General features: G+C 37.3%; 1 protein-coding gene across 1 annotated transcript in view; it reads right to left on the bottom strand.

Moving 5' to 3' along the window:
- SYNE1 (spectrin repeat containing nuclear envelope protein 1) overlaps positions 1–15,325 on the bottom strand; it is a 313,359-nt gene that overhangs the window by 59,919 nt on the left and 238,115 nt on the right. The window contains exons 107-114 of the mRNA XM_085308428.1: positions 12,864–13,060; positions 11,676–11,808; positions 11,073–11,255; positions 9,507–9,656; positions 8,235–8,411; positions 5,368–5,523; positions 1,483–1,638; positions 551–721 (exon numbers count right to left, since the gene is read on the bottom strand). Of these exons, the coding sequence (XP_085164554.1) occupies positions 551–721; positions 1,483–1,638; positions 5,368–5,523; positions 8,235–8,411; positions 9,507–9,656; positions 11,073–11,255; positions 11,676–11,808; positions 12,864–13,060 (1,323 nt within the window). The remainder of the gene's footprint in view (positions 1–550; positions 722–1,482; positions 1,639–5,367; positions 5,524–8,234; positions 8,412–9,506; positions 9,657–11,072; positions 11,256–11,675; positions 11,809–12,863; positions 13,061–15,325) is intronic.

Raw genomic sequence — 15,325 nt, forward strand, 5'->3', positions numbered from 1 at the left:
CGCAAACAATGTTTTCAGATACATGTTTTTAAGAGGAGACTCATTATATTTTATGCTTTTGTTACAGCACCAACTTGGAAAACCACTTGACTATATTACTGTATCAGCTTTGGGAACATTCTTTGTTTTGTTCTTCAATATACTGCAACCACAGGTTTGCAAAGACTCCTTCTAAAATATGATCTCAGCACGTGCCAGTAAATCAGAAGCCTGAAAATGCAGAGAGAAGCTTTATCTTTAATATTCACCAGCACGATTTAAAAATTTTTGAATATTTGATAGTAAAGTTAAAATTTTAAACAATAGCATCAAAAATCCAGAAAGAAAAGAACTGTGAAGAGTCACCATTTTATTTTCTTATGATATGAAAGATGCAACACCTATCTCCACTTGATAAATTAAAGTGCTCTTTTAATTTCATTTGCCAGTGCGTCTGTATTTCCAATCCTTATGAACCAAAATCTATAGCTAGCTACATCCATGCAATGAGGACAAATTTTATCCTAAAAACCATCCTTAGTATGTCAAGAGGCATGGTATTCCTCTTCACCTGAAGGTTATCAACTTGGACTTTCACAGCTTCCAAAGAACCAGTAAGAAGATAAAAACGAGACAAAGAATATCTGGCTTCCATCAGGTAACTATTCAGTTCTTCATATGCCACTTTGTAAATGCTCCACTGATCAAGAACAGACTGCAACAATATCTTCAGCTGGCTAACCTAGGAAGAGGGAGGGACCAAAAACAAAAGTGAATGAAAAACATTAGAGAGACTTTTGCCTTTTGTTTAAACGAGTTCCTTCTTTTTGATGTTACATACTATTTGTTCTACAAGCCTAACTTCAAAGCTGTTGGAGAAAGAAGAGGAAAATACTTTGCATGACTGTCACCTGGGCTTACACTGCAGAATGTTCTGCTTGATTTTATAAAGCTATAGAAGAGTAGGATGGAGAGGACTGAGAAAGCATGCAATCTGTTCTATTTTGTTGAAAAGCACAATCAAGAGAAATTTTGTAAGACTATGTACTACATGCCACTAAGGCAGAAAAGTCAGCCTATGAAGTGAAGCAGAGAGGCTAGCACTACCATGTTTCATTCTTTTTGAGAAGACAGATGGATACACTCAGCTTTGGATATTGACAGCTAGTGCTGATCTCTTCTTTATTCCATATGTGAGACTATGTAATCTGTGTGCTTGAGATGGTAGCTTTTGACAGAACACTTTGTGCCTTTCACCTAAACATCAGGAGGGATCTTAAAAACTTTGTAAGAATTTAAAAACTCCCTTGAAATAGGAATTATTAGGTCCATTTTATGTGGAGTGTGCACACAAACTTGGAGATAGATGGAAACAGGAACACTATTCAGAATCTCTTCCCCTATCAGACAGAAGAAATCCACTAGCTGCATATTGGTAATTCCTCCCCCTCCCCCCATGCCCTAGCCCTGGAGCTATGATTTGCCCCTTGATGATTCTTTTACCATGTGATCCAAATTGGCCCAGGAATGGTTAATTTCTTGCAGTGTATTCATTACAGCAGAAGAGACTTCTTCCTTCTTGCTTTGTATCAAAGAAAGACCAATTTGTTCTACATTTTCTACTTCTTTTTCCTTTGCTCTAATTGATTCTTCAAGTTCCTGAAAAAAAAAAGAAAACTAGGTACTTTTGTTTGTTTGTTTATTTGGATACATAATGCCTTGAGACAGAAGAGAAGCCCATAAACTCTCAAGTTTATACAATGTTAAAAATTATGCCGGCTTGTATGCTTTGGCTTTTTAATCTCAAGAGGATCATAACTCATCAGCAATTTTTTTCAATATTTTATGTTCCCTTTAAAGCATAGCTGTTTGTCATTAATGTAGATGACATGCTTCTATTTAAATTAAATTTCTGTGAAATATATCTGCTGTCATGTAAGAGCCCAAAAATCATTAAAAATAGGATAGTAGTTTGAATACATGGGAAAATTGTTATTTTTCTTAGCTTGTCCTAAACAAGCTGAGAGAGATTTTTAATTAGTCCAAAGCTGGCTTAAGGCTCTGGAAAAATTGAATTTTGCCACCTAAGGAAAAAGGACAATATAACTTCAAAAGGCAAGATGTTAGTTTTCCATGCCTTCCCCCATGAAGTGGAGTCTTTATTTCTTCACCAGGTTCAGCAAAGCCCCGTGCCCCAGGACAGCAAGCCTTCCCCTTTGCAGGATGACAGGCTCAATGGACTGCAGCCAAGGACAACAATGAAAACTACAGGAATTCTTCTTATTGCCTCCCCAAGGCCTCATACTGTTGGGAAGCATTAATGAGCTCAATAGCATCTTGAGTTCAGCATTCCCACACCCGAATCCAAGGAAAATAGAAGACAGTGAATAGTTGGTGTGAAAGCAGGTGAAAAAAACAGGGCTGAGTATATAAGCTCTGAGGCCATGAAAGACTGTTAGTGGCTGTTTTGCTGCTTCAGGCAGGTGCTGACTGTGTCTTTGACTGAAGATGACCCTATATTTGTCATCATCAAAGTTGATGCAAAGTTCTCAGTTTTTATCATGCTTTATCAACAAGTGAAGCCCAGAAGCTGTGGCATGTAACATTTGCTAGCCCCAAAGCCTGTGATCCTCCTCACACCTCAACAGAACCTGAATGAAGTTACAAACAGAAGTGTTGTGGATGAAAGCACTTGGTGTGGAACTGCTATTCATACAGCACACTCCCTTGAGCACAGTCTTAGCCATGGACCTATGAGTATGTTTTCATGGCACTTTGCAGGGAGGTGCAAGAAAGTCATGCAGTGCTCTTCACCTGTATGGAAGCTGTGCAGCCTCGGTAAGTGCAAATGCTGATCTGAGCAAAACCAAAATATGGCTTACAGGCTTTAGGCTAGCACAAATTTACATTAACCTGTCTGGAGATACACCTTTCAAGACTAAGTAGTTACCATGATATGGAAAGTAGGCTGTATGGAGCTGGGAATGTTGAGTTACTCCTATATTAATTAGTGTATCTTGTGTTCCAGGGTTGCACTTTCAACTTTGTCTACACTCTCCAAGTCATACCTTACTGACAGAGCTGAATCATGGGGGAAAGCAATTAAGCCAACAAAACCCTGGGCAAACTGAAAACCCATGTTTTTCAGTAAATTACTCTCCCTAAGAATCAATCAATTAATCAATCAATCAATCAATCATCACCATAAAAGACTCTACATTTTAGATATCAGGGAGAGTATTTGGAGCCAAATTCTACCCTGCAACACTTACTATTAACAAAATTTACCTCTGCACACATTTCTGTCTGCACACATAGTATATCATGTATGCAAAAGCATTTTTGCTCTGTTGTTTATTCTGAGCTTTCTCCTCTGTATTGTTTTTAATTTCCTCTAACTGTTCCAGATTACAGCCTTGGAATAATACATCTTTTCTACCACATGACACCAAAACAAACACTTTTTAGTTGCACAGAGTAAATTTGACTTTTCAAGCAGTAGATTTTAACAGTAAAAAAAAACATATTTAAGTTTGTACAAAGTTGTTTCAAAATTCAAAATGTAAAATGGGCAAAAGCTTGAAACACCAAGTGTTTCTGGTTCTCTGTTAAAGGAGGTTTTTAAAACTATTTTAATCTAATAACTGAATTCAAGAGACTTCACTGTTTCTGATCTGTGATAGAAAAACATAGTTGCCTTCACTTATTAATATGACACTAGGCAGTTAATAACATTGGTTAATAAGTAAGCTACAGCTTTAGTACTAGTTGAACCGGATACCTGGGAGTGTCTGATACAGTTATTTATTAAACAATTTGTTTCTCTACTGATCAAAGCCTTGCAATTCATAACTGACTCCCAAGTGTATTTGCTAACTTCCCTGACCAAAGGAAAACCATGAAGGTGATAAATCAGATTCAGCTTTGTACCCCTGCCAAACAGAGCCTACCAATTATATCAGGCTATGCTAAACTACACTTGGTTCAGTCGTATGGGTTTATTGTGCTGAAATCATACAGATTCTTGAATTGAAACTGGGCATTGGATCCTGTCTGAAAATTTGGGTTGAGAACGCGAAATATATATATATATATATATATATATATACACATTTCTGACACTTTGCCTTAACAATTCTTGGCCTTCACAGAATCAAACATGGATTAGAGATATTGGTGAATACAGATTTAATTCTCTTACACATTTCATTGGAATAGATTCCAGCTGTTCTGTTTGTGAAGACATATCTACAGCTGGATTATATTCATCCTCTTCATTAAATACATGGGAGAAAGGAAGCTACCCCAAGATAAGGGCTTTCCTACTCCTTTTTAAGGGAATGAGCCCAAAAATCTCTATATAAAAGATTGTAGGCACACAATTGTTCTGACAGAGTTTAATTAAACATTTGCTCTGGTGTGAAAGTTAGTATTTGATGTCCAGAAGAAAAAATATTTTTTAACAAAAATCATTGGATGCTGGATACCATGTAGAGGCCTTGTTAAGAATTTCAGAACATGGGAATTTTCCCCATATATCTATAAGCTTGAACTACAGTCTTACATCCCCAGAAGCAAGCTTCTGGATACTTGAATACATACTATTCCTAGTAAGATGTTCAGAATCACCTGAGATTTCTTATTCACTGTTGTGTAGTCCTTGTATGAAATATACATGAAAAACTGAGGTGGTTATGATCAAGAGTGTCTTATGTGTAGCTAAGGTTTTCCCTTCTTTACCCATCTTAATCGTGATTCCCTTTCTTTATTTTGGAAGGAAAAGGAACATCAGCTCTACTTGCTTCTCTGGAGTGCAGAATATTTGAACAAATTTGATTCCTTACACATTTTTAACCTTAAAGGTTAAAAGGTTTTAAGACCTTAAAATAGACCTCTTTGCATTCTGATATCTTTCTTTCAGTAGTGCTGAGGAATGGAGAATATTTGGGGGAAAAAGAATTGGGAGTGAAAAAAAAAAGGAGGCAGGGAGGAGAAAAAAGGTAGTGATGAAAAGTAGTGATGAGACAAAAAACATCCAAGTTTCTGAATAGGCGAGCATGCTGTTCATGATATCAAGTTCAATAAAACTTGCCAAGCAGAAATGGAGGCATATCCTTCTGATCACCTTTAAAGCTCAGCATGGCTAGCATGCCTAGAAGCATCCACACTTTAACACTGATTACATAAAGAATAATGCTTTTGGATACTTTTGAGTGCCTTCATTCTTTGCAATATGGGAATGAAATCTCTTCCTCATTGAAGTGAAGACGCATTATGTCATTTACTTCACTGATACCTAGATTTCACATGGCTTTAATACCTGTTGTTTCTAACTGCTGGAAAGAGCATTGTTATGTAGAAATATTGTTATTTATAAAGGGACATTACCTGACAGTCTTTCAAAGCATTCTGTACCGAAGCCTGGTCTCCAATTCTCTGTTGCTTTTTCAGCTTCTTCTCTTGGGTTTCAAACCACGTTTTTAGGCACTGCACATTATTTTCATATTCTGTCCAGGATTCCTGCAGACTTTCCAAAAGCTGAATCTGTAAAGAAATATGAGTATATGCATCCTCACACAATTACATCTAATGTTGGGCCAAATAAATAAATCAGTGAAGACAAAATCTGACCAGTTCCTTCTCAGAAAAATTTCACAGCTCTCAAAATTTAAAAATACTATATGCATCCAAACTGGAATTTATTAGCTATTTGTAAAAGAGTACATAATAAAAAAACTCCATCCAAAAATAATTCTATTTAGAGAGCTTGTTCAGATATTAATGACTTAATTGATTTATTTAAGATGTAAACAAACATTTTATGTTACTCGCTTACAAACTGTGATAAAGCAGATGAAGATTTGTATTATCTCTTTCTCTGTCAATCAACTACTTTAAAATTATCTAGATTTTCTGATTGTTCCAGATGATATTCAGTGGAGAACCAGATAGTACTTCTCTTCTTTGAAAGCAAATACAAAAGAACGGAAGAATAAAGCAGAATTTGAAAATGGCAGAGCTGTCATAAAAGGCATTCACATTACTTAAAATAAACTCCACTGGAGGGAATGTCTTCTCATTTTAATTGATCATAATCCTAATTACAACTGGTTGAGGATGTGATAGTCAACAGCAGCCTTGGCCACAGTGACAATGAGATGGCTGTGTTTAAGATCCTGAGTGAAGGAAGGAAGGCAAGTAGCAGACTAAAGATCCTGGGCTAAAGAGAGTAGACTTTGGTTTATTCAGGTAAGCATGTGAGGCTGTGTCTTGATGAGTGAAAGAATCCAGGAAGCTGGACAATCTGCAAGGTTATCTTCCTCAAATCACAAAAACGACCCATCTCAAGCTGCGAGAAAACTGGCTATCATAGCAGGAACTTATCTCCAGTTGAACTTAGAATGCTTAACTGAGCTCAAATGCAAAAGGAAGTGTGTATGGAAAGTGGACTACAAAGGAGCATTGTCTGCCCATGCATGGTTAGTATTAGGAAAGCAAAATCTGGAGTTAAAACTAGTGAGAGACAGAAGCCCTTCTTATTACCTTTATATCAACAACCAACAGGAAATCAAAGAAAAGCCTGAGGTACATAGTTCCTTCTTCTCTCAGTGTTACTGACAAGGTCTCCTCTGATGATTCCCAGATCTTCACATTGAGTAGCAAAGTTTTGCAGACATAGGCACTACCCATGGTATAGGGGAAATGAACTAGAGACTACTTAAATAAGCATAAAGGTCTACAGAACCAGAGTGGATGCATCCAAGGGCAACAAAAATGACTACAAGGCTGCTCTCTATTGCTTTCAAAAGGTCATGGTGATTGGAGGAGTTTGCTGAGAACTGGGAAAAGGTAAGCATTATGTCCTTCTTCAAAAAAGGCAGGGAGAGGATCATGGGAACTACAGGCTGGTCAGTCTCACCTCAAGCTTGGGAAGACTATGCAGCAAAACCCGTCTGAAACCATTTCCACGTACATGAAGAACAAAGAGCAACAAGCATGGACTTACCAAGGGCAAAAGCCTGACCTACTCAACTGCCTGCTATGATGATATGACTGACTGTGGACAAAGGGAGAGCAGTAGATGCTGTTTATCTTGGCTTTAGCAAGACTTTTCAAAGAGTATCCCATAGTATCATTGTAGCCAACTGTAGCCATACATGTAGCCATATATGGACTCAATGGGAAAACTATGAGGTGGGTGGAATACTGACCGGAGCCATCAAGCTTAAAGGTTAGTGGTCAACAGTTTAAGGTCCATCTTGTGGTCACATACAAGATACAGTCCTCAGGGGCATCCTTGTGGCCCTGGATGAAGACACTGCTTAATATCTTCATCAACAACCTGGATGACAGGATGTACTGTGTTCTTAGCAGATTCAGAAACAACCCTGAGTTGGCAGGAGTGGCTGGTATGTTGGAAAATAGGGCTACCATTCATTCAGACAGACTCAACAAATGGAGGAATAGTCTGACATGAACACTATGAAATTCAGCAAATTCCTCTGACTGCGACAAAATAACCTCATGCAACAACAGAAGTTGGCAGCAGGCTGGATAGAAAGCAGCTTTAGAAGGACCTAAGGGCTCTAGTGACCAATAACTTGAACATGGTAAGTCTGTGTGGTAATGAAGGCTAACCACACACTAGGCTAGATTATCCAGAGTGCTGCTACCAGGTCAAGAGAAGTGATTATTGCCTTCTGCTTGACACTTGCACATTGGGAGTTCTATGCCCAATTTTGGGCCCTCTAGTACATAGTTTTGGGCCCTCTAGTACAAGAGAGAGATTGACAAACTTTTGAAGGGCCACTGGAGTGGTTAGGGGACTGCAGCACATGAAGAGGCTGACTTCATTCAGCCGGGAAAAGAGAAGGGTAAAGAGAGATCTTGTTGCAGTCTTCTACTACTTAGAGGGAGTTACAGAGAAGAGAGAACCAGACTTTTCTTGGAGGTATTCTGTGAAAGGAGAAGAAACAACAGCTGCAAATTACAACAAGGGAAATTATTATTGGACATATGGGAAAAACCTGCTTGCTGCAAAAGTGGTTAAGCATGGGAACAGGCTGCCCATGATCTCCCTGGAGATTTTCAAACATCAGCTGACAAAGTYCCTGTGCAATCTGATTTAACTTTAAAGTTAGCTTTGTTAGAGCAGGAAGTTGGACTAGATGATCCTCAGAGGCTTCCAGTCATTTTTATGGTACWTTTCTATTTACTTTGAAAGTTCTCTGCACAACAGCTAGCTCTCTCTTTACCTTTTCTGTTATCAGGCCTTGCAGAATCTGCCAACGACGGTTCATTGCTCCAAGCTGTTCTGCAAAATCAGTTTTGTCGCTACGTTTACTTTCAACATCTTGGCTGCTAATCTGTAGCACTGATTGGTTCACAAAGTCTACCGTGAGTTGTTTGCAATTTAAATCTATCTTAAAACCCTAAAAGAATAGAAGGAAATATAAGAAAATAATTTATCATCATTTCTCACCTTCCTGCAGAACAGAGGATAAAAAACATTAACAAATTACAACTCCCCACCATTTAGCTAAAAGTATTTCTAGCATTTGAACAGTGTTTAAGAGTATTGGGTGTTTTTTTAATAAATATTGAGAACAAAAGCAGCAGGACACCACCTTTGGAATAGAGAAACTGCATGTTTTTTTACTAAGGAAAAAATAATCAGTAAACTTATTGACACCAATCTCAAGCATCAGATTTCAWGAAAAATGGACATTGACTACTTCATTCATTTTAGTCTTAAATTTTCTTACTACAGCAAGAGTTAATAGAGAAAATATTGCTGGATATAGACAAGAACAATAGCCAAGAGGTAAAGCAGTTTTCAGGAGACTAGTGAGAGCTGAATGTCAAATATCTGCCTTCTATTTAACAGGTACTAATATCTAGATTAATYCTAAAGAATACTCTTCTAGAGATTGAAAATTATTCAGACACTGAGAAGAGTCAGTGTTACAAGAGTACTATCAACCCCATACCAAGAATATGACTCATTACAAGAGTATCAGCAATTTGATCACTGCTTAAATTTTGTTTTTATCTCTTCTCAGTATTTACTTGAATACTGCATTCTTAGTTTTTGTTTCATACACAGATCAAAATTGCCTTGATCTCTAAACCACTGGCCACCTTCCATTCAAAAATAGACCACACTTTGAGTAGAAGGTGGTATTATGCACAGAATTCATAAAGCAAAGTGCTTTGTGGTTTTGGATCAAAGTCAGTTCTAATAAYGTTTAATCACATGCATATTGCTTTGAATTTATCTGGAAATTAAGGTTAGTATATTAAAAATACATTCCTGCCAAAAGTAAACAGCATAGTAAAAGTAAATTTGGCTTCTCTTCCTCTGTATCAAATATTATTCCATTCTACTAGTATATAATTTTAATTGCTCCACCATGTAAGCTTTTTTGTTTAAATCAGTTATATTTTACATATACATAGTGTGTGTGTGTGTGTGTGTGTTTGTATTTAATGAGTGATCAGAAATCAGCAAAATTTCCACCATATACCTTGTACTTCTGGACATAATCCTGAATGATTTTCTGTCCTACTGCATTTTTTATGTTCTCTTCGTCCTGCTGAATAACATTTTCCATCAGAGAAATCCAGCTCATAACTTCAGTGATAGCATGGCGTGAAGGAATTTTGTCCATCTGGAGCTGTAGAGATAAAAGACTTTAAATGTGTGTTGTGAAGAAAATTGATGAGAATTCCTTACTTTGCATTACTATAGTATGTTATTCTTTACCTGATCTTATTATCATGTTTTTCTGCATCCCTAACAGATCACTGTCTACTTTTCTGGAATTTTTTAAAATAAAGAAGTAAAAAAATGCAAGCGCATTATAGAATATATATAACTGTATACATCTTAATAAGAAAATATTATATTAAATGCTTCTTATTTCCATTTGTCACTGTACATAGAAACTGGATAAACCTGTAGATTCCATTCCTGACTTCTAAAAAACTCTGCATTCTTATTCCATAATCCTGTACTGGGTTTACATAGAGGTTCAACTCTATGCTATACTTCTGTCCTTGTAAATGGCTAAAGAATAGGCCCAGGGAAAATAATCTTCTAGTACTCTTCTTGCTGTGGAGATTTCTAAGTAGGATTTGAAAAGTAACTGTTGTTTTTTTAAGATATTGATTTCCTGCTTTTTGTGCACCAGCAAGTTTTGCTTAAATTTAAGTTATTCAAATATAAAATGTATTTATGACAGCAACTTTAGGAAGCAGTTTGCATTCTGCTTTACAAGAAGGTTCAGAGAACTGCTGAATGACATTATTTCTAACTAACATAGTAACACAGTTAAAGTTTGTGTCCATCTCTCCCCCTAAATCTGGAAGGTATTACTAACTCTGACAGCATTCCAAATTAGAAACTGAAGTAACTGCTTAGACTGCTAATCTAGCAACTAAAGGCTAAACCAATTTTTAGACTAATGTAATTCTTTAATGCCAGTATCATAGCATTAAAAAAACAAAACCACATAACCCAGCATAACCATATACACCAGCAGGAACCTTGCATTGTGCTTTTTAGATTTGTTCTGTCTTCCACAGATTTGAACCCAGCCTATTCAATCTGAACACAACCAAACTTCCTAAGGAATCAAGGTCTGCCTAACTTGCAGGATATGAACTCTATTTTTCCAAAAAAGCACACCAATGTGGTAATAMACATGTTGAACAAAACATTCATCTGTTTGTCAGGTAAGATTTAACAAGTGTAACTGTGAAAGTTTGCAAAATTAGCACCAATTGKCTCTAGACAATATGGAGAGACAGGATTTGGACATAACAGTGTAAGATTTCTCACACTAAAATGCAAGTAACACTGTTCCTATCTTGTCCCACATGGGGAAGGAGCAAAAGGGAGTAATCATCCCAAAAATTGCCAACTGTATTAAGTTATGCAGTGGTTTGTAAGGGGACTTTGAGGAGAACAATACATAGTTTAAATCTGTAGAAAGCAACTGTTCTACACAGCTGCAGGTGAAATACATAATCAGTATGTTTGAACTTTCTGGAATATCAAAGGCCATCATTGCACTAGATCTTTTCCTTACCTGATGCAATTTCTCTTGTACTGCTGGGATTTGTGTGAGCAGCTCYGTCCACTGACTGTCAATCTGGGACAATCCTGCACGCAGTGCTGCTGTATCTACCTTCTTCAGCCTGAGCAGCTGGTTCCCAGTACTCAGCACAGAAGATTTCTGTGATGAYTTAGCATCTACTTCTTTAGAAAACTCCTGTAAGCAATGGCATTTTCATAGAAATAAGAAATAACTTGTTTAGTTTGTTTGTTTCTTGTTTAAGATTTACCTCAAAGAGCTAAGCATACTCCCCAACCCTTAAACAAATCGTACTTAAAAAAAAAAGCACTATTAGTGTCACCAGCTACACTTCAGACAGAGTGAAAAAAAAAGTTGTTTTCAGTCATAAAACCATTTTTTGTTTTTAGAGACATCAAGCTTTACAATCATTGTGCACAGCAACATGGTGCTGAATGTGCAATACATCAGCTTTTTGAAGGACAGCTCAACAACAGAAGTAGACCTTTTTCCCACACTCTCTGCTTCAATGTTGAAGTAACATATAACCATTTGATTGCTCAACTATTTATTTGTAGTTGGAGAGAAAACATGTCCTAGGCTAACAAACTGTCTTACCAAGAAGGAATTCAGATGGTCTCGAACTGTTTCCAGTTCCTGAGGAACTGTCACTGATTGCTGGCTCCAGAACTCAAGCCGTTCCATTGCAGATTGTAACCAATGTGTCAGTTCAATTGATTCACTCTGATACCTGTAAAGATGTTTATGGAAAGCWAAAACAGTCTTTGCCTCCTATTGCCTCCATGCTCTCCATAGAGGGGAGCAGTCTCTCCTCCATGTGTGAGAGGAAAATATCATATGTCAGATTTTAAAATATATATTTTATTTCCTTTATAAAAATATATAATATATAAAAATATACTAAAATATATATCAAATAGCTTTCATTTTATTAATTATGACTACAATTCTTAACACCTTCTTTTTGCCTCTTAGAACAAACAAAATCTAAGGACTGGTAACTAGGAATAACATTGAGCTACCAAAATTATTTGGGCAAGCTGTTCCTCCCAAGCTCATTTCTTTCASTCACCATTAGAGGGCTCAATCTTTCAAAAACTTTAGCACAAGGCAACTCAGAAATTAATCTGYCTTTTTAGAAACTATCTTCCTATCATTCCATATCCGAAACAATTAATCACATGTTAGAATGAGATGTTGAGGGCYTCCTCATAAACTTTACACATATAATCCCTTTATTCATCTCGCTTTGAAAGGTAAGTCAACAAACCAGGGTCATAAATATTAGCAATGCACGTGGATAATACAGAGCTTGTGCATCACRCAGAGAATGCTATTTCAAAAGTAGCATATGAACATTGCTAAAGACAGCTAAATGCTGCTTCCATATATGCTGTGCATAGAGCTGCAAGAAATAGCAACAGCTGAGTTCCCAGAACATGCTGAGGGTACTCATGTTATCTAGTGAAGCATACACCCTTTCCCATCACCCTGTATGAACACTAGACTTCTGACTTAGTCATCTAAATCAGGTATCAGCTAACTTCCTCCTACTAGTTCTTGTCTGGTGGACATTTTATTGCAAAATAGGAGGGTGGAATGGCACTTGTATGGAACAGAAGTAAGATAGTGTAGAGTGGCTTGTTTGACAAGTGAAACCACCACATACATTTCACAGTATTTTCTTTCTCTTAAATGTGGAATCTAATAGTTTGAGGATCAGAATAACCCCAATTTAAACAGCACATGCAAAGCAGCTTATTGYGCTCATTACATTAGCACTACCTTGTCCAGTGTTTCAGTATCGTTTCCAGCCTGTGAAGCTCCTTGGTCACCTTGTTGGTGTTATTTAGCCAGTGTTCTCCTAGCTGGTTCAGCTGACTTTCGAGATCTGAGCAGCTAACAGAAAAAAGAAGCCTCTTCCCATCATCTAGCACCTGGTATAATTTGGGCTGGTACTCAGTCAGGTTAGATTTCAAATGCTGTAATGTGAGGGGACAGAAAGTTAGATAGTTCTGCAACTGTCTATAACCCTGCTTTTTCAATATTCAGTTTTCTTTTATTGCATTTTGTAGCATATCCTGCGTCACCATCACACATCATATTCTGCCCCCCCACCCCCTCCATTAAAGCCCTAGAACTCCCTGAGGCCAGTCATGGAGATAGCTCCTCAAAAGCTGCTGAAAACACTGTTATGAAACCCCTCATATATATTTCTGTTTATGTCTCCTACTGACGAATCCTCCTCAACATATATAATTAACACTGGAAACGAACAATTTCTAAGGAATCACTGTGGGGCAACAGGACTTCAGAGAGAAATGGATGGAAAGGACACATCTTAAAGTTCCATCCTGCTGAAAACCCAACAGTAATGAAAGCTAAAGTTGCCCAACATTGAGTTCTTAGTAGCGGCCACATTTCAGTCCTTTTAATGCCTATCTCCAGCTGTCAGGTCATCTAACTCTTTTCCTTTTACTGATGTATCTTCCAGCTCTGCATACCTACAAAAGAGAAGTTCAATTCACCCATCAAAATCCAAGAATGCAAAAGCCACTTGTTATAGTGCAAGAAGGCAAAGAAGTTGCTAAAAATGAAAAGTTCTTAACTCTTTGACCCCCAAGAACCAAACCTGAAGCAGAGATAGATTTCACATAAATGGTGAGAGTTGTGGATAGGTAAGGAATTTGTACATGTGGGCATATTTACGTGCCAAATTCTGTTAGTATTTCACAAGTAGTACAAGTTTTCAAAATTATTTGTATACCTGACTAAGCTCAGGCATGAAATGTACATGCATTCCCTTTTTACAGATTTGCGTACATTATTCTGAAGATAAGGTATAAGAAGCTACCAGTGCTACKTTGAGTACCTAAAGCTTCTTTCATTTCACATATTTTTTCTTTCATGTAAATAGAGCTCTARTAACTTAACAGGATTTTTTAATATATATACAACATATATACAAACATAAATGTATAATTKCTAGAGAGAAATAAAAAATTCCAAGGTATCTATAAATTACTTATGACAGATTTTCAATCTAAATGTGGCCTCAGGAAGAAAAAAAAAGTACTAAAAGTTATGCCACAGCAGAGTAGCAGTGTTTGAGAATCTGGACTCAAGTAATCTTATTTATGAAACTGACAAGAGAAACAGAAATGGAAAACTAACTTAGAGTCAGAATGAACACAAACAATGTCTAGCACTAAACAAAACCAAAGTAAAACCTACTTACAATAGGTTGCTTAAATTCTCCTCATASCCATGAGGAGAATACCTTCTGGTAAAGAAACAATATATATATATGTGTGTGTGTGTGCGTGTGTGCGTGTGTGTATGTATATATATATTGTATGTATACACACACACACATACACATATGTAAACTATTTGGGGTGGGAAAGAATGGGAAAAAAATGGGAGACTGAACATTACACTGGCAACAGAAATTTGGCAGATGTTTTTCTGAAACAGTGCCCTGAAGTACCTGTTTTATTACGAAGCAAATACAATACACCAGGGAAGAATTCACATTTTAAGAATGAGAATTCCAAAAACCAGTATGTGTTAAAAAACCTATATTTAAACTACAAGTTCTTGTGGTAGTTGAGAAGGAAGAACACAACTCAGGCAACTTTAGGCTACTCAGCCTCATCTTGTTCCCTGGACAGATCCAAGAGCTTCTTGGAATCCATCTCCAAGCACAAAAAGGACAAGAAGGCAATCAGAATCAGTCAGCARGGACTCACTAACCTAATTGCCTTCTATGACAAAATTACTGGATCTGTGGATGAGCCTTTGGCATTAATATGGCCTCTGGTACTTTCTCCCAAGAGCATCCTTCTCTGGAAGCTGAGGCAGTATGTTCTGGATAAATAGGGTATGTGGGCTGAAAACTGGCTGCACTGCTGATTTCAAAGAGTAGTGATCAAAGACTTGTTGTCCAGCTGGCAGACAGTAACAAGCTACACTCCTGGGGCTGATTACTGATATCGGAGCCTAGACTGTTCAACATCTTCATTAATGGCCTAGATGATGACACAGAGCACATCCTCAGTAACTCCAGGGATGACACTAATGTAGGGGCAGTACTTAACACAAAAAATGGCAGGCCCTGAGTCCATGGAGACTTGGCTATTCTTGAGAGCTGAGCCTACAGAATCTCTCAGGAGGTTCAACACAGAGAAATACAAGTTTCTGCGCCTTGGGCAGATTAACCTTGTGTCTCAGTACAGGCTGGGAAG

Source organism: Rhea americana, unplaced genomic scaffold, assembly GCF_003343005.1.
Source record: "Rhea americana isolate MKP2758 unplaced genomic scaffold, rheAme1 scaffold_275, whole genome shotgun sequence".
In the NCBI taxonomy this organism is placed as follows: Eukaryota; Metazoa; Chordata; class Aves; order Rheiformes; family Rheidae; genus Rhea; species Rhea americana.